Source organism: Eurytemora carolleeae, unplaced genomic scaffold, assembly GCF_000591075.1.
Source record: "Eurytemora carolleeae unplaced genomic scaffold, Eaff_2.0 scaffold189, whole genome shotgun sequence".
NCBI classification, from domain to species: domain Eukaryota; kingdom Metazoa; phylum Arthropoda; class Copepoda; order Calanoida; family Temoridae; genus Eurytemora; species Eurytemora carolleeae.
Genome location: NW_019396111.1, coordinates 75,912 through 100,659, shown reverse-complemented (window position 1 = coordinate 100,659; position 24,748 = coordinate 75,912). Strand labels below are relative to the sequence as shown.

The 24,748-nt window shown below is 33.3% G+C and overlaps 4 protein-coding genes across 4 annotated transcripts in view; 2 read left to right on the top strand and 2 right to left on the bottom strand.

The window, feature by feature from the left end:
* Positions 1–4,269, bottom strand: part of LOC111695227 (uncharacterized) — a 15,942-nt gene extending 11,673 nt beyond the window's left edge. The window contains exons 1-3 of the mRNA XM_023464454.1: positions 4,261–4,269; positions 3,947–3,993; positions 2,110–2,211 (exon numbers count right to left, since the gene is read on the bottom strand). Of these exons, the coding sequence (XP_023320222.1) occupies positions 2,110–2,199 (90 nt within the window). The 5' untranslated portion in view covers positions 2,200–2,211; positions 3,947–3,993; positions 4,261–4,269. The remainder of the gene's footprint in view (positions 1–2,109; positions 2,212–3,946; positions 3,994–4,260) is intronic.
* A 7,992-nt stretch (positions 4,270–12,261) lies between these two features.
* Positions 12,262–15,320, top strand: LOC111695230 (advillin). Its single transcript, XM_023464459.1, has 2 exons — positions 12,262–12,364; positions 12,787–15,320. The coding sequence occupies exons 1-2, from the start codon at positions 12,329–12,331 to the stop codon at positions 15,256–15,258; spliced, it is 2,508 nt and encodes an 835-aa protein (XP_023320227.1). The 5' UTR covers positions 12,262–12,328; the 3' UTR covers positions 15,259–15,320.
* Positions 15,321–15,406: 86 nt separating this feature from the next.
* Positions 15,407–24,118, bottom strand: LOC111695232 (uncharacterized). The gene is made up of 4 exons (XM_023464460.1): positions 23,971–24,118; positions 18,860–18,949; positions 18,226–18,400; positions 15,407–16,748 (listed from the first exon to the last, which is right to left on the bottom strand). The coding sequence occupies exons 1-4, from the start codon at positions 23,997–23,999 to the stop codon at positions 16,632–16,634; spliced, it is 411 nt and encodes a 136-aa protein (XP_023320228.1). The 5' UTR covers positions 24,000–24,118; the 3' UTR covers positions 15,407–16,631.
* LOC111695242 (neuronal acetylcholine receptor subunit alpha-7) overlaps positions 17,695–24,748 on the top strand; it is a 22,974-nt gene continuing 15,920 nt past the window's right edge. Inside the window, exon 1 of the mRNA XM_023464474.1 lies at positions 17,695–17,705. The gene's annotated coding sequence lies outside the window, so the exon portion shown is untranslated. The remainder of the gene's footprint in view (positions 17,706–24,748) is intronic.

The following is a 24,748-nucleotide window of genomic DNA, read 5'->3' as shown; positions in this document are numbered from 1 at the left end:
GAATATAGATATATAGTTTAGAATACTATATATTTAGTAGAATAATTATACAGAATAGAGTAGAATAATTATACAGAATAGAGATATATAGTTGAGAATATTAGATCTTTAGTAGAATAATTATACAGAATATAGATATATAGTTGATAATACTAGATCTTTAGTAGAATAATTATACAGAATATAGATATATAGTTGAGAATACGAGCTCTTTAGTAGAATAATTATACAGAATAGAGATATATAGTTGAGAATACGAGCTCTTTAGTAGAATAATTGTATACAGAATAGAGATATATAGTTTAGAATACTAATAGAGATATATAGTTGAGAATACTAGATCTTTAGTAGAATAATTATACAGAATATAGATATATAGTTGAGAATACAAGATCTTTAGTAGAATAATTATAAAGAATAGATATATATAGTTGAGAATACGAGATCTTTAGTAGAATAATTATAAAGAATAGATATATATAGTTGAGAATACAAGATCTTTAGTAGAATAATTATAAAGAATAGATATATATAGTTGAGAATACGAGATCTTTAGTAGAATAATTATACAGAATAGAGATATATAGTTGAGAATACTATATATTTAGTAGAATAATTATACAGAATAGAGATATATAGTTGAGAATACAAGATCTTTAGTAGAATAATTTTAAAGAATAGATATATATAGTTGAGAATACAAGATCTTTAGTAGAATAATTATACAGAATAGACATATGTAGTTGAGAATACAAGATCTTTAGTAGAATAATTATAAAGAATAGATATATATAGTTGAGAATACACGATCTTTAGTAGAATAATTAGACAGAATAGATATATATAGTTGAGAATACAAGATCTTTAGTAGAATAATTATACAGAATAGAGATATATAGTTGAGAATATTATATCTTTAGTAGAATAATTACACAGAATAGACATATGTAGTTGAGGATACAAGATCTTTAGTAGAATAATTATAAAGAATAGATATGTATAGTTGAGAATACAAGATCTTTAGTAGAATATAATTATAAAGAATAGATATATATAGTTGAGAATACAAGATCTTTAGTAGAATAATTATACAGAATAGAGATATATAGTTGAGAATATTTTTTTTTTTTCATCTTCTCATATCAGAGAGAAATAAGAAAAGTNCATATCAGAGAGAAATAGAAAAGTGCCGATTGATTCCTAATCAAGGTTGATAACAACCCCTCTTTAGAATGTGGACAAAGAATCCCTTTAAGACTTAGTTCCGGATGAAGAATTGGTCTCTAGGATTTGTAGACAAGGTTCGGAAATATAAAAAGCAAAGAAAATAAATATTACTGATCCTTCATATTGTTGACAAGAAGATATAAATAAGAAAGTAAGGAAGATGGATGACAAAATTGGGAAAATCTTCTAGAATAATAATAGAAATAAATATACTTTTCTATATAATATTGAAACAAATCGATGGTCTAAACTCTGTGGTAAACCAAGATATTCATTGACATGATTTTATCTATCATACATGATTTTATGAACCATAAAAATGGGTATCAAAGGTTAAGCATATGAATATCAAAGGTTAAGCATATGGATATCAAAGGTTAAGCATATGGATATCAAAGGTTAAGCATATGGATATCAAAGGTTTTAAGAGCTATGACAGTGGATTTCAGTGGTGTTTAAAGCCATGCAAATGGTTATTAATGGTTAAAAGCCCTGAAAATGGATATAAGTGGTTTTATGAACCATGCAAATGGTTTTTTTCAGGTTTTAATGCCATGGAAATGGATAATGGAGGTTTTATAAGCCATTCAAATGGTTATTAAAGGCAACCAATGCTTCTATTAACCATGAATAATTTATATCAATAAGTGTAATCCCAACTTCTATGAATATTAATGAGTTTAAACTCTAAATTTCGAATGTCCAATTACTTTCAAAAGTATTATAATAAATACTTCGGGTTAAATACATAATAACGAATACCAATGGTTTAAAAATGACTTATGCTAATGAACGATTATGGTTTTTTAAACTATGTAAATGGATGTTAATTGGTGAGAAAATATTTTGATAAATATCAACGGATTAAAAAAAAAAAAGTACCAGGAGAAGGTTTGCTATGATAGAATACTCAAAGGTTGCATCTGTTCCTGTATCTATAGGTGGGATAGTGCAGGGTCGGATACCATACATATCCTCCAGCACCTAGAGTAACAGTATCTATAGGTGGGACAGTACAGGGTCGGATACCATATATATCCTCCAGCACCTAGAGTAACAGTATCTATTGGTGGGATAGTACAGGGTAGGATACCATTCATATCCTCCAGCACCTAGAGTAACATTATCTATGTATATATGGGATAGTACAGGGTCGGATACCATATATATCCTCCAGCACCTAGAGTAACAGTATCTATAGGTTGGATAGTACAGGGTAGGATACCATACATATCCTCCAGCACCTAGAGTAACAGTATCTATGTATATATGGGATAGTACAGGGTCGGATACCATACATATTCTCCAGCACCTAGAGTAACAGTATCTATGTATATATGGGATAGTACAGGGTAGGATACCATATATATCCTCCAGCACCTAGAGTAACAGTATCTATATGTGGGATAGTACAGGGTATGATACCATACATATTCTCCAGCACCTAGAGTAACAGTATCTATAGGTGGGATAGTACAGGGTAGGATACCATACATATCCTCCAGCACCTAGAGTAACAGTATCCATAGTTTCAAGATCATACTTCAACAGTTTCTTTATAGTTTCAAGATCATACTTCAACAGTTTCTTTATAGTTTCAAGCTAATATTTGAACAGTTTCTTCATAGTTTCAAGTTTAAATTAACAGCTTCTTTGATCTTATTAGCTTAAAGCTAATATTTACTAAAACTGAAAAAAAATTCAGTGTTCCAATTTCCAAACATATTTTTTATTGACTTTTAGTAAAAGTTTATAATTCTAAACTTTGAATTTTTTTCTCGTACCTAATGCCTATCAGCTGTAGCTTACCGAATATCGACAGAGTTAGAATTGGTTTTTAATAAACAATTAACAATATTGAGAATACAAGATATTTAGTAGAATAAGTATACAGAATAGAGATATATAGTTGAGAATAATAGATCTTTAGTAGAATAATTATACGGAATATAGATATATAGTTTAGAATACTATATATTTAGTAGAATAATTATACAGAATAGAGATATATAGTTGAGAATACTATATATTTAGAAGAATAATTATACGTAATATAGATACATAGTTGAGAATACGAGATTTTTAGTAGAATAATTATATAGAAAAGATATATAGTAGAAACTACATAATTGGCATTTCAGCCAAAAAGAAAATAAGGAAATGTACAGCTACATTGCATCATAGTATAGGTTGTCGATAAGTGAAATTTGGCTGAATCCATGAGAACTGTGTATTGGTTATTATATGTTCGCGAAAAAAAAGAAATGTAAGATATTTTTGAGATAGTAAAAACACCGAAAACCGACAGTTTTTTATCATCTTCTCATATCAGAGAGAAATAAGAAAAGTACCGATTGATTCCTAATCAAGGTTGATAACAACCCCTCTTTAGAATGTGGACAAAGAATCCCATTAAGACTTGGTTCCGGNCAATAATAAATTCTACAAGTATAAAGGTGAAAAGAGAGTTATAAATCTCTAAATACTTTTAATATATTGTATATAATATATATTTAAACCTACCATACCTTTGTAAAGTAATGGAAATGTTTCCAGAGGAAATAATTATTTTAGAATCTTTATTTTCATGACTAAAACTCCTAATCTTTATTATAAAGTATGCATAATCTAGATATCGCAGAAAGATTTGAAAGTTAAATAATGAAAGAAATTATATTTATTAGGACATATTTCAGTAACCTAGAAATTTATTCATTACCTTATCCCTGAAGTCCTCGAGAAAAATGAGGTATGTGACATAGATGCCTAAACAGATATCAGAATCAATTTTTAAAATTGTGTTATTTTAAAAGAAATGTTAGCAAGACTAAAATAGTGTTTAGGATGAACCAAAATCGTTCGAAAATTTCTGTTAACAGCTAGTTCTGCAACCAGGATTGGATTTTAAACCTGGTTTACTCGCTGAAGTGTACAGTCTTATAGTTGACACTTTATTAATAAGAGCAGTTACTGACCTAGATTTGCTGTACCTACTTTTATGAAGAGTAGTGTACTGCACCTATTGAACTGTACCTAGTGTTACGAAGAGTAGTTTATTGTATCTTATGTATTGTGCCTAGTGATATGAAGAATAATGTACTGCACCTATTGTACTGTACCAAGTGTTATGAAGTGTAGTGTACTGCACCATATGTACTGTGCCTAGTGTTATGAAGAGTAGTGTACTGTACCAAGTGTTATGAAGGGTAGTGTACTGCACCATATGTACTGTACGGTTTATGAATGATTGAAATTNTATACTGGGCACCTGGAGCTAACCATAATATCTCATGATCTTAACCAGGTCTTTATCATAGTATACTGGGCACCTGGAGCTAACCATTATATCTCATGATCTAAACCAGGTCTTTAGCATTGTATACTGGGCTCTGGGAGCTAACCATAATATCTTATGATCTTAACAAGGTCTACAGCATACTGGGGACCTGTCGCCATAATATTTCATGATCTGAACCAACTCTATACCAGGTGTACAATTGGCACCTGGAGCTAACCATAATGTCTCATGATCTGAACCAGTTCTATAGCAGCGTATACATTTTCTGTTCACTGACTTAAACCAGGGTTGTAGCAGCTATCCAGCGACTTTGATCTTAACCTAATTATACCCGAACCCGACCAACCAGAGTAATATTTATTCTAATTTCGTTCATCCATAAAATAAAGATGTTTAAGCACTCAACCTTACACTTTATATATTCTCTCCTTCCTTTAATATTTGTTGCAAACAAGTTCTTCCAATTAAATTAAACTAGGAAAATGTTAAACTTTACAATCTGTTGGATTTTCATTATTTACTCTTTATACTGGGGTAATAAACTTCCATTATTTACTCTTTATACTGGGGTTATGAAGTTCCATTATTTACTCTTTATACTGGGGTTATAAACTATCATTATTTACTCTTTATACTGGGGTAATAAACTTCCGTTATTTACTCTTTATACTGGGGTAATAAACTTCCATTATTTACTCTTTATACTAGGGTTATAAACTTCCATATTTTAACCTACGACAACAGACTAAGAAAACCATTTTAATAAATAATGTTCTTCACAAAAAAGTCAAATATAAAACTTCTTTACAATGTACATTGTACCATAAAAGAAACGACGATTTTTTAATTTTTTAAAGGAAATGAGTTTTCACCTCAAACGCAAAATTTGTCAATCCCTATATCTTTGTAACCTGATTTCTTAGATATTGATATTTCAAACTTTGAATTCTGTTAGATCAAATAGTCTAAGTTTAAAATATGAAAGGTTTGCAGCATTAGGTTGCGAAGATATAAGGATTAACAAATTTGAGTTTGTGGCAAAAACTCAGTTCCTTTAGAACCAAAAATGCAGATAAATCGCGAAGGAAATGAGATTTTCTGTTCAGAATATTGAAATATTGAAATTTGAATTCTAATTCAACAAAACTAGATACAGATCTCGGCAGTATTCGGATGGAAGTAAGCTTAAAGTATTATTTAAAATCTAAAATCTCTTTTGTAAATTGAAAAGTTTAATCCAAAAATAAATAAGTCTCGACGAACATTCATACAGAGCTTCCCAGTAAGAAGGAGACTTTAAAGTCGTCTTTACAGCATGTATTCAGTGTTCTTTTTAACATTTATAGTTCCATACAACTGTAAACTTGTTTCTTCTTTTTTTCAATTATTTTTCTCCTTTTTCAAAATCATTTAATATTATCAAAGGATTACAGTGAGAACCAGAAAACTGTAGAATAGGAAGACGACATTATAAAGCCATACTGAAGAGCATTTAATGTTGTTACATAGCAACTAATTTAAATCAAGTTATTAAATCTCTTATGATGTGAAATGGGTCTGTTTTCATTGCACAACTTTTGTGTCTCATGCTCATTGCACTATCTAAAGTCATAACTCGAGTCTAGAAGTCGACTTCCTATTCCAGAGTTTTCTGGTTCTCACTGTATTTTCGACAGAAACACAAAATTGATAGTAATCAGTAGTTGTATTCAAAAATTTTCAGGTCGTCATTTAAAAGCTCATCCTCTGTGGGTTAGCATACATATTTGCTCGTAGTTTAGAGGGCAAAATAAGAGTGTAAACCAATTATTTGAAAAAATTAGAAGAATTTCTTCTATTCGTCTGTATAATCTCATTTCTTTTCACTCATCCATTGAAAGAATCTACTTGAAATCAATATTTAAAAACGAAATCCATTAAATTTCTCAACTGGGGTATAAGCTCACACTTGTTATAACATTGATAGTGTTAAAGGAATTTTGATGAGTTTGCTGTGAATGGGAGGGAGGGGGATATGGAGAAGGAAGGAGAATATGAGGGAAAATGAAAGAGGAGGGGAGGAGGGAGGATATGAGGAAGTGGAGAGGAGTAGGAAGGGGAGAAGGACGGGAAAGTAGGATATGAGGAAGTGGAGAGTAATAGGAAGGGGAGAAGGAAGAGAAAGGAGGGTGGGAGGGTGAGGGAGGAGGGAGGAGGGGAGTAAGAGTGTTCTGAATGATAGGGTCAACGAAATAAGATATGATAAGTGATTTTCATTGTTTTTATGTAAATTTTTATTAATTAAATGTTCACCGTGCACTGTTTAATTAAACCTTGTTATCTTGAAATATTAATACCAGGTAACCCAGCAGTAATAAAATATACATTTTATTGCTCAGATTAATGAAAAAGTAAACCGTATTACCCAAACATTAGGGTTTTATGTTTATCATATAAGTTGATAATACTTCAAATAGAATCGAAGCTTGCAAAAATCCAATGATAGGACTTTTTTTTAAATCGAGGTTGAACCAAAATATATTTTAATGTCTAAATATTTCACTGTTTCTGACCAGAGGTTAGACTCACTTTAACTCTGGAGAAGAATCGGGTCTGTATATCTCCGGGTTGAGAGTGTACTACGAATCCACCCTGGGTGGAACAGTGCAGTAGGAAAATGATGCAGGGAGAGAGAGAGCAAGGTTCGGAGGCTGCGGTGGCGTTCTGCCAGCTCCGGGTATATACTTCAACCCTATACATACCCGGTATATCTCTCAATATACCATGCAACTTTATCCCCAAACTTGGCAAACCAATTGAAAAGTTCAGAAACACATGAGAAAAACTAGAAAATTCCCAAAATGCCAAATCTCATCAAAGGTTTTGTTTACACACATATTATCTCTATAGTGCATTGTGAAAGGTTTCCGTTGTTTAGTTTCTCCGGGTCTGGAGATTAACACAATTATCCACTCATCCCACCCAGCTCTCATCAATTATATAACATATATAGAGAGATGCAGATATTTACCGCGAGGTGACAAGTTCACATCTTATATTCCTGGTTCCCTGATATACAGGGATCTATAAACTGGAAACTGGAAATAAACATATTATCATCTGGAGATTGGAAACCGAAAACTGAATCAAAGAGACAATTATAACGTTATTTTAAATGACCCATATAAAGATATACCGATTTACAGACAGGCTCGGCGTGGCCTTTAAACAAAGGAAGTGCGTTTTTGCCACAAACTCAAATTGTCTAACCCTATATCTTTGCAACATGATGGTATTTGATCTAACAGAAATTCTTCTGTTTTTGTTTCACAACGTTTACAAAGAGAACATGTTCACAATTGACATCGGGTTGCAAAGGATATAGGTGTTCGAAAAAGTTAGTGGCAAAAACTCAGTTCCTTTCTGAACAAAATTGATATGCAGCAGAGGCAAGGAACAAAATTGACTTAATTGATCCTTCTGAGTATAGAAGAAAAATTACAACATGTCCCGCATTATTACTCAGATAATGATAATGTCTGTAAATATAACCTAGATAAAGAACAGAATTTACTTCAAGATTTTTAAAGTAAATTTTCTTAATTCCTAGTTTATGATTTAAAAATTATAAAAATCTTTCTCAAAAAATATTTTTGTTCGAGAATAATCTTTAAAGCGGAGAATTTTTCTCTTATCTTAAATTGATAAATTTTGTGAATTTGATAAAAAGAATATTTGTTTTACATTACGTTTTTTAAAGCAATTTTGTACTGTATTTTTTTCCTGAATAAGTTTTTTCCTCCAATTTTAAGGGACTGTAATCGTAATTTCACTTTTGCATTCACTTTTGTAAAGAAACCAAAAACGAAAATAAACTCTTCTTAAAATATTGAACATTGCAAATATAATTAATACTTGATTATAAAAGGCTTTTAAGGGTACCGTTGTGAATCGGGCATCACCATCTTTGCTTAAAGGATCACTTGAAATTACGCTTTTAGTCCTTTTAGAAAGGAAATTCATTGATGATTTTGCAGGTATTTGTTAAATTTTGGAATACTAGGCACCTAGGGCCGCTTAGTGCCATTTTCTAATATAATTTTTAACTGTGGCTCTATTTGTGCGAATCTTATCTTTGTACAATAAGAAACAATGCATATATTTAATAACTTTACAAAATCAAACATTTTTGAGACAAATTTTTGTAACTCTGAGCATCCATAAACCTTCCCTGGGGTCACGTGAGTTGTCTCAACAATTTTGAGCTTGATCGGTTCAACCGTTTTTACGTTTATTGGATACAAACAAACAAACAGACCCCCAGACAAGCAAAGTATATATAGATTACTAGCCTTATAGGGCGCTTCGCGCACATCTTCTAAATTAATTGTGAACATGTTCTCTTTGTGTACATCGTAAAACAAAACAAAAATAATTTGCGGATTTTCACAAAAAATTTCGTGGATTTTCAAAATTTTCAAAAATTTAATGAAGATCGAATTTTGATGGAGACAAATATTTGAAATTTTGATCATTCATAAACCTTCCCTGTGGTCACGTGATGTCCCACAAAAAATTTGGGCCCGATCGGTTCAGCCGTTTTGACGTTTATTGGATACAAACAGACAGACAAACAGACAGACAAGCCAAATTTATATATAGATTATATAATATGTTTTTGGGAAGATGCACTCAATTATTGAGTAAATATTTATTTTGGAAAAATATTGGTTTTCCTAACAGTAGATTTGTTTAACAAGGTGCGCGAAGCCCCCTGGAAGCCGAGATCGAAATGTATATTTAAATTCTAGTTTATGAACTTTATAGTTCTAACTTATCAGACATTGATTTTTTACAATTTTTAATCCGGCATTGTAAAATCATCATTTCAGTGAATAACATAATCAAAGTTAATTTTGATAATTTTTACGCCGGATAATATAATGAAGAATATTTATTCTTGAGTGTTAAATGAAAACAATGAAAATAAATGTTGTAAGGGTCAGTAACATCTAATACCTGGTCCTATAGTCCAGTCTGCAGTATACACTCTACAGACTTTATAATGATATTCTTCTTTCAAACATTGTTATAAGCCTGGGTAGAGTAATTATTTCTAATTCGTATTGTATTGATGCATGTTTATTAGGTGTTAATAATTTAAGAATAATACATAGAACAGATACATTAAACGTCGTTTTCTACATATATCTTTATACCTGGTGTTTAGAATTCATCTTGTAAAATGTATTTTTAACCCAGAAAATATATCTTCAAACTGCAATCTCTAAATGCACCCGAACTTCTTCTAAAAATCTACTTAACGATGATATCAGGCGAAGATGTGAAGGATTTTTATGAATGAAGGTTGAAATACTTTTTCTGTGGGGTTAAATAAGCAATCTCATTATTCTAATTCCCAAGACTTCAGTTTGAAAATACATAAAAAATAGTTCAAAGCCTGAAGATTATAAAAAACGATATAATTTTTTATCAAATATTCCCGAGTACAACACTAAAAAACATTTCAGAGTTTCGAAAATTCAAAAACTATTTTTTACTTTGATAGGATGTAATAATTCTCAAACAATGATGAAAGAATTTTTTGTTATTATACAAAAATAGGAAATGTGATTATACAAAAATATGCAGAATTTTCGTTATCTATCTCAAGGTTTGAATAATAAATATGCATTAAAATGTTAAAGTTTACAGACATATTTTTGCGAAACGAATATTTTTTTTTATAAAAGAAGATTTAAAAATGCATTTTAAAAATGGAATGTAAAAAACTTACTTTGTATAATTCATTAATTATGTGTTTTTTATCTCATCTCTATTGCTCAGAACGATCATAGCATTATTTTTTTTATTTGATTAAAGTCCACACAATACTTTCAAAATATTGCTTTGATCTGCAATTCTCGAATCTCTTTGTAGAAAAAACCCTAGAAGTACGAACATGGAGGACGACTTTTGTTAACAGTATTTATAAAAGTCTTTTTTATTTTCTCTATGGTTTCTCAGTTCTTGTAAACCTCATTTTAAACATTCAACGCTGAGCATATCCTAAGCACCTGAGCACTACCTAAAAGAATAAACCCTAGTATTTTGTTCGAAATTCCTAAACTGAAACTTCGTAAAATATATCAATATTCTGTTCATAGTTTTATTGCGAACAAAATTTTCGTAATTTTTAACTTCAACTGACTTTTTATTTACAAAGATTTAAAATTAATTATTTTAAACTGTGGTATCTCTACAAAATATAACAAGGACAGTCTCTTTAAGTCTTAAAATTAAATTTTACACCCAAGAGTGAGAAATACAAAGTTGTTTGTTTTTATTTCAAAACAATTTCAAAACGGTTTTACTTATCAGAATTTCTCGAGGGATGTTTTATCCCTTCCTGTTCCATGACCTAAATATTTTGCCGGTATAAAGATTAATTTTGTTCAATTTTCTTTGGCTTTGGAAAAAAATCTGAAAGACAGATATAGTGTTCACCCTTCAATTCGTTAAAAACTCCAGATCAAGATCCCATGAAAGAAACTTAACCCTTGCAACAAACTCTATTTACTCTTCCGTATATCTTTGAAACTAATGATATTGCAACGCACCGCATGGCTCATTTGAAAAAGTACCAATCGAGTTTTTGCCACTAACTAAAACTTTCTAATTCCTATATATTTTTAACCTGATGGTGTAAACTTTGATATTCCAAACTAAGAATTTTTTTATCCAGAATTCATTGTTTGAAATATTTAAGGTTATGGCATTGGGTTGCAAAGATATACGGATTATTGAAAATCAGAGTTTGTGACAAAAACTCAGTTCCTTTCCCTAGTCGATATATGTATTTTAGAAAACCATTACAGGTTAAAGGGACCGTTCACTTATTTGGGTAATTTCAGGGTAAACTACACAGCCTATTCGCTCTTGATTGTTAATAGTCTTACTTTTCAAAGACAGCTGTGGCCGGAGAAAAAGCCGATTTTTCGTTCAGAATTTGAGCGGAAAAGGGACGGTCCCTCTCTAAAGACACTATTTGATGTTTTTTCAGTAACAGCAGCTATTTTATATTCGAAATATATTTTGATCCACAAAATACTGAAATAAAACATCAAATAGTGTCTTTAGAGAGGGACCGTCCCTTTGCGCTCGAATTCTGAACGAAAAATCGGCTTTTTCTTCGGTCACAGTTGTCTTTGAAAAGTAAGACTATTACCAATCAACAGCGCATAGGCTGTTTATTTTACCCTGAAATTACCCAATTAAGTGAACGGTCCCTTTAAGATTTGAAATGTAATAGGCTGCTACTGTTGCTACTAAACCTCAGATTATAGATACGTGCTAAACCTATAATAATGACCAGTGAATAGTGTATACAGACTTTTAACTGATCAAACTTAAATGGAAATAATATTTCGATTAAAAGTTTCATCAACGTCATATTTTCTCTGGTGCAGTAAGAGCGAGATAAGAAATTATGATCTCATTAAAGAATAAAACTTTCGAATTGAAATATTACAGGGTAGGTCAAAAAACCTAGAGCTTAAAAAGATTACCGGATTTTAATTTAGTAAACCACCATATATCTACTCTTTTTCTGTATTCGTATTCGAATTGTTATGAACATTTTGATCCTTTCTTTTTAGCTTTCTCTTCTTTTAACATCTAGGACACTCTTTTATCTTTCTCTCTTTATCGACGGTCATGCTTAAAAGATAAGATAAGAAATAACATTGTAATAATTGCTTTCAGTTCTCCATTATCTTTTTATCCAGGTTGTGTTGAGAGCAAGCTCCGAGTCCTCTCAACAACATGGCCAAGAATATTGTCGTGGATCCCGCCTTCAAGGAATTCATAGAATTTATTAACAAATTATTTATAAATAAAAATGGCCATGCCAATTTATAGACTCAGAAAATGACCGAAGTGATCTAAGTTTTTGTCGCAAGCTCAAATTTTCTAATCCCTATATCTTTGCATCCTGATCGTGCACCCCTTTGATATTTCAAACTTAGATTTTTTGTTTTAACAGATTTCAAAGTTTAAAATATCTTAATTAAAAGTTAAAACTGTACTGTGGTGCATTGTTGATGTTTATAATCTAAAATTTATGTACACACACTTCTATATATATATACATATATATATACATTTTTCATAAAATCAGCATAATACTTTTTTAAACCTTTTTTTGAATACTAACAACGATAAGTAATTCTCATTGGAAAGTGAACCTTTTTTAATGGTTAAAACCTATGGATTTGGATTAGGGGTTAACTCCGAATCATACTGGGTTCCATGTCTGGAGGATTGAAGACATGAACGTGGTTGTGGTTCCAGTAGAAGCCTGGGGCAAATTCTACAGTGGAGATGCTTACATCATCTTTTCTTCCTCGTTATCCGGAGAATCCGGTGGAGTAAAGGTTAAACCTGGAGTCCACGGTAAGGTTGAACAACATCTTCACTTCTGGTTGGGAGAACATGCATCCCAGGATGAAGCTGCTGTAGCTGCATACAAGACTGTGGAGCTAGACGAACATCTGGGTGGATATCCAGTACAGCATAGAGAGGTGCAGGGACAGGAGTCCTCCAGGTTTATCTCCTACTTCAAGACAGGGGTCAGATATCTGAATGGCGGAGTCAAGTCTGGATTGAGTCATTACATCGAGGATGTATCTCCTAAACTGTTCCAGGTAAAGGGAAAGAGGAAACCATTGATTCTCCAGACCAGAACTATAGGTTGGAGCGAGATCAATCACGGAGATTCCTACGTCCTGGATGTTCCAGAAGCAAATGTTGTTTTTGTCTGGCAAGGAAACTCGTCTAACAGGTATGAAAAACTACAGGCAGCAAAGTTTGCTCAAACCTTGAAGGAGGAACACGGAGATCCAGGATACGAGATAGTAGTCCTGGAAGACGGGAATGAAGGTTCAGAATCAGAACACGGAGAAATATTTAACCAACTTCTTCCTTTATCTGCTAAGGCTGAAATCAAGGATGCAAGATCAGCTCCGGACCAGGCGGATGGTCAGACTAGGGGAAGGATTAAACTCTACAGATGCTCCGACTCTGAAGGAAAGCTGGTTCTTACAGAGGTAAAGGATGGACCTCTGTTTCAGGAGGATCTAAAATCCGAGGACTCATTCCTGGTTGATAATGGGAACTATGGTATCTGGGTCTGGATCGGGAAGAGAGCTAGTGAGGGAGAGAGAAGAGAGGCAATGAGGAATGCGCAAGGTTTTATTAAAGCCAAGAACCTTAAATCCGGAACTCCTGTTACCAGGGTTATAGATGGTGGAGAACCATCAGAGTTTAAATCTTTGTTCCAACAATGGAAGGATAAAGATCAGACGACTAATCTAGGAAGAAAGGTTTCAACCAGCGGTCTTGGAAAAGGTATTGCTAGAACTGTTCAGACAAGGTTTGATGCTGAGACTCTACATGAGAACCCACGTATAGCTGCAACCAACGGCATGGTTGATGATGGAACCGGAGTAAAAGAAGTATACAGGGTTGAAATGTTTGATCTTGTTGCGGTTCCAGAGAAAAATCATGGAATATTCTTCTCCGGAGACTGTTATGTTATCCTCTATGCTTACAATGATGGTAAGAAGGATCACTATATCATCTACTACTGGATGGGATCCCATTCTAGCCAAGACGAGCAGGGAGCAGCAGCACTCAGAACTGTGGAGCTGGATGACAGGTTAAATGGACTTCCTGTTCAGATTAGAGTTGTCCAAGGGAAAGAACCCCAGCACTTCCTAGCTATGTTTGCCGGTCAAATGAGGGTTTTTAACGGAGGGAAAGCTTCAGTATTTGACGGAGAGGACGGAGTAGATCGTGGAATTCCTGCCAATTATCTTCTTCAGGTTCGAGGATCAAACAGGTTTTCCACCAAGGCAACGGAAGAAGAGCTAAGAGCAGCATCTCTAAATACGAACGATTGTTTTCTCCTGGTTCTGGAAAGAGAAGTGACGGTTTGGTTTGGAAAAGGATCGACAGGAGACGAAAGAGAAATGGCTAAAATCTTGGCTCTCTCCTTGAGTGATGACCCCAATATAATATTTGAAGGTCAGGAGAAATCTGACTTCTGGACTTCTATAGGAGGCAAGGAATCCTATTTTGATGAGAAGATTAGCAAGCAAGGAACTAATATTGAAGAACCAAGACTGTTCCAGTGCTCCAATGCATCTGGAAATGTCCGAGTTGAGGAAATCCATGAGTTTGAGCAGATGGATCTCTTGGAGGAGGATGTTATGATTCTAGACGCCGGGCATTCAATATTCCTCTGGTTCGGTTTATCCTCTAATAGAACTGAGCAGCATGAGAGCACCAGGATTGCTAGGGAGTATCTAGAAACCTGTCCTATAGAGAGAGATGTAGATACACCTGTTATTATCGTGAAGCAGGGTCGGGAACCGATTAGTTTCACCGGATACTTTGGTAGCTGGGACGAGGAGTTCTGGGGAGATGTTGATGAACTTTACTCCAACCTTACTCCTACAGCTGATGTATATACCAACGGAAATAGTGCTGGATATAACGGATATGGAAGCGGAGTTTACCCCTACTCCGTCCTCTCTGGGCCTGAGTGTCCTGAGACAATTGATCCGTCCCGGAAAGAAGAATATCTCTCAGATATAGAATTTGTTCAAGTGTTTGGTCTGGACAGAGAGGAATTCTCTGCTCTCCCCAACTGGAAAAAGACAAATCTAAAGAAGGCAAAAAATATGTTTTAAATGTTTGAACTGTTACAATGATTCTAAACCAAGCTTAATTATAATAATATTTATTGTATAGAGTTGGCATTTTTTTAAATTTTTTTTTGACTCATTCAGAAATAGTTATCTCTGATAGTTCTAAATACACTTGGCAAACAAATGTTGAAACTTAAAAGAGAAAAGATAGCGAGCTCAGGAATTTTAATCTTTTTAAGTTAAACATAGATGTATTTATATAAGTAAAAAGAACCATGTGAGTGAGAGAGAAGTATCACAATGTGTAGGATAGTATGTAGGCTTGAGACAAGGATAAGGCAAAGATACAATAGGACAAGGACAAAGCGAGAAGGATAGAAGGATTGTTGGAAGGAAATTTAAATAAAACAGGAGTAGAATAAGATGAAAAGGTTTTGAGAGGAGTTTAAAAAAATTAAGTTCTGATAAACATGAATAAAAGATTACGTAGGATTATTACGTAAGAAACGATATATGAGCACAGACGGACTGGGAGGTTCAGCATGGTTGGAGAAGAGCTGTTTACTATTCAGCGGGGTTGGAGGAGAAGAGCTGTTTACTATTCAGCAGAGATGGAGGAGAAGAGATGTTCAACGTTCAGCAGGGTTGGAAAAGAAGTTCACTGTTTAGCAAGGTTGGAGGAGACGTTCACTGTTCAGTAGGGTTGAAGGAAAAGTTAACTATTCAGCAGGGTTGGAGAAGAGATGTTTACTGTTCAGCATTACTGGAGGAGAAGATATGTTCAATGTTCAGCAGAGTTGGAGGTGAAGAGATATCCACTGTTCAGCAGGGTTGGAAGAGAAAAGATGTACAATGTTCAGCAGGGTTGGAGGAGAAGAGATGTTCAATGTTCAGCAGGGTTGGAAAAGAAGTTCACTGTTTAGCAAGGTTGGAGGAGACGTTCACTGTTCAGTAGGGTTGAAGGAAAAGTTCAATGTTCAGCAGAGTTGGAGGAGAAGAGATGTTCAATGTTCAGCAGGGTTGGAGGAGAAGAAATGTTCACTGTTTAGCAGAGTTGGAGGTGAAGAAATTTTCACTGTTCAGAGCAGGGTTGCAGGAGAAAAAGATGTTCAATGTTCAACAGGGTTGGAGAAGAAGAGATGTTCACTGTTAAGCAGGGTTGGAGGTAAAGAAATGTTCACTGTTCAGCAGGGTTGGAGGTAAAGAAATGTTCACTGTTCAGCAGGGTTAGAGGTGAAGAAATGTTCACTGTTCAGCAGGGTTTGAGGTGAAGAAATGTTCACTGTTCAGCAGGGTTTGAGGTGAAGAAATGTTCACTGTTCAGCAGGGTTTGAGGAGAAGAGATGTTCACTGTTCAGCAGGGTTGGAGGAGAAGAGATGTTCACTGTTCAGCAGGGTTGGAGGAGAAGAGATGTTCACTGTTCAGCAGGGTGAGTTTGAGGAAGAAGATTAAAGACGGAGAGAGGTTGGAGAGATTGAACGGGACGGATTTTATCCTTCCTCCACTGTTGGGTATTCTGAATCTCACAAACCTAAAATGATAAAACGAAATTCAATTAATAAAAAATGTGCTTTGAATAATATGTATATAGGATCACACAAAATATTGAGCTGACACTTTTCTACCAATTGTATTCAAACTAATTTTTCTAATATAATGAAGGTTTTGCTCTAGCCTGTAAATTTGCAGAGTAAATAAAACTATGTTTGTTCCCTAATCCTACATAAAACAAGGATAGGGTGTTAAATATATTAATTTGCCATGCATAGAACATTATACAATACGGTTACATGTTTCTTATTTAAAAACAGTGTCTTATCTTTTAAAGCTCAAGGCAAAGTTTATTTTACGCACTGCGGTTAGCTTTAGCTTTTAGATATTTAACATATTTTTGTTCAAAATAAGTTGGGTTATCAGTGAAAATATCTTAACTAACTTCGTGAAAAGAATTTTAAATTGTATCTAAACTGCTTAAAATATAGTTCTCTTCGTATAAATCATTACAATGAAGACGACTTTCGATTTTAATTTTGATTTCTAGCAAGCTTTTAAAAAATCATGGATACACGAAAACATGGAAACAAAGATAAGCTCTCAATTAACAGCCTCTCTTTGTTTAGTTGCTTAACCCTATCCCTGCTGGGGTACTTGAAAACCAGGATACGCTGGGGGGGTCAATTTGACCCCCCCCCCTCTAATTCCCATGTTTTATGTCCAAATATGACAAATGATACATCATTAGAAAGCTCTTGTGCTCTACTTTTAGAATCTGCAAAAAAATTTGCAAATTTGCGAAAATTGAATTTTTCCCCCAGCAGGAATAGGGTTAAACATGTCATTAGAAATCACAACTTAAATACAACATTTGTCTTTATTGTATTGATATAAACGCAGACCACTGTACCTATATTACTAAGAGCCTACTTGAAATCATGATTATTATTATAATTTACTACTTTTTTCAATAATTAAGTTAATTCAAAAAGAGGTATCAACTCTATCATGTAACTTGCGGCATTCAAAAGTGTTTTAGATTCGTCTGAATGTATTCCTATAATAACGTCTAACCGTATTTAAGATCAAACGATAATATAATCACTCTCCGAAACTTATCCTTCTTTGCTGCAAATGTTTTAGATGAATCTGAATTTATCAATAGTTATTTAACCGAATAATCGTATCTGAGAACGATAATACACACGTAATTTGTAACTTATTGCGGTACCCTAATTTGTTCCAATGTTTTTTATCTTAATGTTTTGAAAGTTATTTCCTCATCAGTTGAATGGTTGCCAGATAAGCGATTTTTTGTTAAATATAAGCGTTTTCTTTGTCGCAATCTGGGAGCCATACATTGTTTGCTGCCAAATAAGCGATTTTTAAATTTCAAAATTTAGAGTGTATCGAAGAACGTGGTAGTATAATTACATTAAAAATGCGCAAAATTTGCATTAGGAGAATGACTGGAAATCTATAAAATTGTGAATTTTCTTTAAATTCATCTTTACCGTTTCTGGTGTAGGTATGATCTCCATCAGAGTTCCATGGACTGGACATAGTTTAGGTTCCAGTGTTCCGGTAGCATCTAGGATACCTGGAGAATAGAGAACTGAATTATCTGATGAGATCTTGTTTTCCTGGTTTAAGCTTTCCAGGTTTGGTTGATTGCAAGCCAAGAAGAAACTATCAAAATTAATCAATAATTAATACTTATACTAAATAAGAGGGTTGACTTTAATAGGGCAATTTTAATTTCGAGGCAAAGCTAGTTATTATATAAATTAGTCGTCTCTGTTTGTCTGTCGGTTTAAATGTTCGATCAAACCTCAACTTTTTTATTGGAAAACTCAGTCGAGCCACGGGAATGTTCTTAACTTGGTTTTACAATTCTTGGTTGAGTTGGTCGCCCTACATTATAGTTGTCAGGCAAACCTTTGTTCCCAAGCTAGTTTTCTTTTAAAAAAAAGCTTTTGAAAGAATTAAAATTTTAAATAAAAAATCAAATTTAAAAAAATCAAATGTTATAAAAAAATCCAGGGTACTCAAATCAAGGAAATATATATATATATGAGCGAAGAGCTTTATCATATAGATTTTAATAGAATGTTTTTTTATCGACGGATGAGAATTATTGATTTGTTCCTAAGGCAGATGATGACGATAAGGATGGTGCTGAGGATAAAGACTGAGGAAAGAATGAAAACCTTTAATCTCTCATCTGCATCATCAGTCCTGCAAATACTGTGTTTATAATTTCTCCCTGTGTAAATATCAATGTGTTCACACAAGGCAATGTGTGGAAAAGTTGTTTCTCCAGTCATGTTAATCATCATGCAATAGAAACAGAATATAAGAAAATTCGTTCAGAATTTATCAAACAAGTTGTTCATAACAAAATTAAAATTAAATCATTTTGCGATATTTTTCTGCCCAATTCTTCAGAGGCCATAACTATGGGTAGAGGGCATCCCCCCCTCCCTCCCTCCCACAGTGAAATCAAATTTAAGGTGTATATAAGTGCTTTTTTACTGTTTAAAACCCCTTTCCGTAATGGGCCTTTACTCTTCATTGTATCATGAGATTTATCAAATTGATATTTATTTAACCAATCAGAGGCAAGAAGTTGATATTTATTTAACCAATCAGAGGCAAGAAGTTGATATTTATTTAACCAATCAGAGGCAAGAAGTTGATATTTATTTAACCAATCAGCGGCAAGATTAATCAAATTGATATTTATTTAACCAATCAGAGGCAAGAAGTGAAACCTCACCTATGAACAAGCAGTAAATTTCGATTCAATTTGACAAATTAAACATAGATTTTTTACTTTTCACTTTTTAAACTTTAAAAGTCCTAGATAAATTAGACTAGATAGCTCATGTCGCTTCACCATGCTGGAGGTTTACAGCTCAATTTGAAAATGTCAATTTAGCTATGGTAATAGCTACTGACTAACAAGCAGAAAATATTAATAAACAATCAACTTCATCTCGGGTACTATTAAAGCGTAATCTAATTTTTCTTTCGAATACAGCTCGCATTAGCAATCTATTCTAAGTTTCTAGGAGGTTTTTTAAAAAACACCGTAAAGAAAATATGTGTTTAACACAAAATTTACTTTTTTAATTTCTAAATCATTTTAATCCGATTTCCTTGATATTTTAATCTATGAATTCTGTAAGATCAAAATGTTTAAGTTTGAAATATCAAAGGTGTCGTCAGGTTGTAAAGATTAGAAAATTAAGACATATTAATGCTTCTTTTATAATTTTAGATAAAATGAACTGTCATTTTTATTTGTCGAACACAATGATATTTCTTCTAACATCATAGACCATGAAAAATATTTATACTTTTGTAAAAACGATTGTTTAAACTTTTTAGATTTTCTAGAATTTTCAAATAAGCTGATATAACAAGATAATTAACTGTGTTCTCGACTGAACTAAATTTTATATATTTCTATTAAATAAATAATATTAAATAGAAATATCAAAATTATATAATTATAATACAATGGTTGTATGCATGATGCTTATGTATTTATGTGGATAAAGCTGCCGGAAATAGATTTCTATTGTATAATAATCTTTTTATCAACAATAAAGAAATTCTAGTGGGAAAGGTTGTTTCAAAAAACAATACAACAAATTAAAGATACAGGGTGTGTCATGTAACATTAAATTTTCCAAGAGAACGATTTTTGGACCCCCCCCCCCTCCTATCAATTTTGTACATGCATCTCAAATTAAACACATAATAAAGCTGGTCATGTGGCCGCAGTGCCCGGCCCCCTAGCCTGTCATAGCCTAGAGATACGCATAGGGTGCTTGATTGAAAGTATTTCACAATGTTTACATGTAAAAACTATGTTAGCTAGTAGATTTGTGTTTTAAGCTTTGCATTAGATTTCTTTCTAATTTATGCAAAAATGACTATGACGCAGTTCTTGGCAGAATTTTTTTTCCATTGCAAATGATTGTTCTGTAAATCTTTCTGATCTTAATAAAATGTTAGTTTTTTCAAATACGTTAACAATGCTCAACGAATCTATTGGCCTCAATTGTTGACTGTAGAACCACAGGTGCAACATTAGTTTGGTTTAAAAGTGAGTGTTCGCGAAAAATAAAAAGGGGTATGAACCTACGGCGAAAAATTGTCGAAGGTAATTGCTACTAATCTTACTTCTTTCTGTTGCGTCTATTAGGAGAAATTTGTTAAAAACGACTCATACCGAAGAACGTAGCGTCCATACAAATTAAGAAGGTTGCAACATACAACTCGGATCGTAAAAAAAATCAATTCAATTCCAAAAAAATGATTCAGAAATTACAACCTTTATGTTACGCGACGAAATCGTCTCGTCCTGATCAAGGTGCCCCTATTGATGTTGAAGGAATTCTACCGCGCCCCTGAGGCAGACAGTATAAGTTTCGTACTGCATCTTCATAAGAAGCCGGTTTTTAGATTTAGTCAAATGCATATATATCTGCACAAATTTGTTAGTTACACTTGATACATTGTAGAGATACCTACGTCGTTTTTTCGCTAAGGCACTATTAGGTAATCTTTAGCTTTATTTGTGTATATTTTATGGACAAAACTAATGCATTATGATTACTCGAAATCTTGAGACTATTACTTCCTAAATCTAGAGTAAGCTTTTTTGAGCAGATTGATTTTAAATACGTTTATAGTTTAAAAATTAGATCTTTGAATTTATATTTATTTGTGAACCAATAACTTTTGAATATGTTAAATCTAGTAAATCTCACCATTATGGTATGAGTCAATAACTTTTGAATGAGCAAATATAAGGTAGAAACTTTTAAGTCTTGCGCTAAGTTCTAGTAATCTCGCTTTTATGATGCGAGTTGATAACTTTTGAGTAAATGTCGTAACTTTTAATCTGATTTATTGTACATATTTGATTTCGTATATATTAAATAAATACTTAATATGGTCAATCTTTCAGATTGAACCGTTTGTTCAGTACCAGAGCGCTGATTTATTCTGAGACGAAGAGATGATAGAGTAGTCGAAGGATTTGTGAGGCTATTGAACGTTCCAATCGACCTGAGCTGAATTATGACGTGGGGAAATACTATTAGGGTTATCCTGATAAATTGATAAATTCACGGCCAGTGGTTTGGTCGCGAAGCACTTTAATCATCGATAATTTTTCGATGCTCCAACATCTAGCGACAGCCGTGAAAACAAGTTGTGAGCTAAATATCATTTTATTAAAAATAAAATTAAAAATATTATGAAATATCAACTATATAGGAATGCGTCGAGAAATTATCGATGATTATCTATTCAGCTTACAACTTGTTTTCACGGCTGGCGCTGGATTTTTTCGCGAACACTCCCTCAAAATTTTTACGGTGAGTGGGATGACTTTTTGGTGTTAGGTACTTTCCCAAGGGCGACTTCCTAAGGGACAAATTCCAAGAGGCAACTTTCCAAAGGCTGCAATGGAAGGGGGCGCAGGCTGCAATGGGGGAGGGCGCTAGCGATGCTGCTTGGATGGGCTAGGGGGCCGTCCTCTGCAGCTAGAACAAGCTAGAGGCCGAGCGCTGTGGCTAGGGATGACTTGGGCAATGGGCAGATGCAGCTTGTGAAATTGCACATTAGGGAAGTATAAGCCACTTGGGAAAATAGCCTTGGTAAGTTGCTGCTTGGGAAAATGCCTTTGGGAAAGTACCTTACTTTGACTTTTTCAGAATAAATTCAGTTTCCGGAGAAAACCAGTTTTCCCAGCTAGAACTTAAGAGACTTAGATGTAAATAAAATATATTTCTAATCTAATTATGTTTGATTATGTGCAATTCTTTGATGCAAAAACTTTGTATATGTTTACCGTAAACACTGCAATATTACTTAACTGCTTCATAAGGTTTCAAATTAAAAACAACAGGTGTATCTGAGAACCTTTGTCAAACTCAAAATTTTACTTTACAGAAAGTAATTTATCAAGTTGGACTAATTTGTTCAATACAAGAAAAAATATGTGGCACAGAAACTGCGCTGCGGAAGAGGGAGACGATTTTTAGACTCAAGTCAAGATTTGAAGTAGTCAAAAAAAGTGAAGCGCAGCATTTTCGCAGATATTTTAAATATTGTAAAACAGATTGATTGAACGATGCAACAACAAAACTGCTTAAATATCGTCGTCCAACTCCCCAGTTTTACGGGTCCAACTGTAAAAAATGCCATGCACGATATTGTTTTCCAATGACAGAATGGACTAACAAGTGTTATGATTTTATATATTCACTACTTGGGTATTTATGATCATATCCCAAAACCACAATTATTGCCCTAAAGCTGGACAAGTTTTGATTTAAATGGTTAACACCAAATTGAACGGTTAACTTAAAATATTCAAAATATCTCAGAAGTATTTGATCTAACAGAAAAATGGAAAATGTTTAAAGGAAATGAGTCATTGCCACAAACTCAAAGTTTACCATCCCTATTTTTTTGTTGTCCTTTAATATTTCAAACTTAGATTATTTGATCTACCAGAATTCATAGTTTGAAACATCTAAGGTTTAAGGCATCGGGTTTCAAAGATATAGGGATTAGAAAGTCATAGTTTGTGGCAAAGACTAAATTCCTTTTTTCCTCTTTAACCATAATTTTTTTAACAAAACATCTTTCTGAAATAGAATGTCGTAAAGAAAATGAGTCTGCTTTGAATTTGATGGTGTAAACCTTTAATATTTCAAACTTGGATTATTTGACATTTCTACGGACTACGGCATTGGGTTTACAAGAAATTTAAAAATCAGACTTGATTTCTTTACCCATTCGTAAATTGCAGTTTAGCCTTGTACAAAAATAAAACTTAGTTCTTATTCATTAAAAAGATTTATGAAGAAATGGTGAATTTAAAGGGAGCAACCGGCTAGCTAACACATTTATTATGCACTGTTATCAAATGATACATAAAGGAATTGAGTTTTTGCAACAAACTCTGATTTTCTAATACCTTTATCTTTCCAATCCGATGTTTTAGACCTTGATATTTTAAATTATGAATTCTATTAGATCAAATAATCTTAGTTTGAAATATCAAAGATTTACATCATCGGATTGGAGAGATATAGGGATTGGAAAATTTCTGTGTGAGGCAAAAACTCAATTCCTTCGTCTGTATAATACTGCACTCATAGTTTAAATATGATATGTACTGAATAATGTACTGCATGCAGTACAAACGTACTGTTTGTGTATAAGCCTACCCTTCTAATATTGAATCCGTCTCTTCCATCCTTCAACCCTCTCTCATCCACTCACCCTGAGAAACTGAATCAGCTTCAGAGGTTTAATATACAGAGTTCAAATCTTATTACATTTTTACTAAAATTAGACTTTTCGTCCTCCCACAAATTAGAGATGGTTAATTTTATCGATTCAGGCTTTTTTTTAAATGTCGGTTTGTATTGTTTTTTTTTCATCATCAAAATAACTGTATAATGACTTATTGTCGTACATAGAACAGAAGAAATATTTCTGAAGGAACTGAAATCATTCTGTTTAAATATTTAATCCTTCGTCTCCTTATTCACCTCTTTCTCTTTCTTTGTAACCTGTTTCCTTTATATATTCTTCTCTTCAGTTTTCATTTTCTTCTTTCTCTTAATATGTGTTGCACCCTTTCTTATTTCCCGGCTAACTTATCATTCTTTCTTTTATAGTCGTCATCTCTGCTCCTATACTTTACATTTTATTCGTTTTAATACTTCTTTTCCTTGTCCCTCTCTTCCCCTCCCGTTCCCCTCGTTCCCCTAGTTCCTCTAGTTCCCCTACCGTTCCCCTCGTTCCCCTCCCGTTCCCCTCGTTCCCCACCCGTTCCCTTCGTTTCCCCTTCTAGACCTTTTTCACCCAAAGATCGGCATCGCCCATCAGCTTTTTTTTTAACTCTCCCCCCTTTTTATCATTATACCTATTTCCAAATTTGTACAAGTACCTGTACCTGTACCTGTACCTGTACCTGTACCTATAATGACAAATATATTT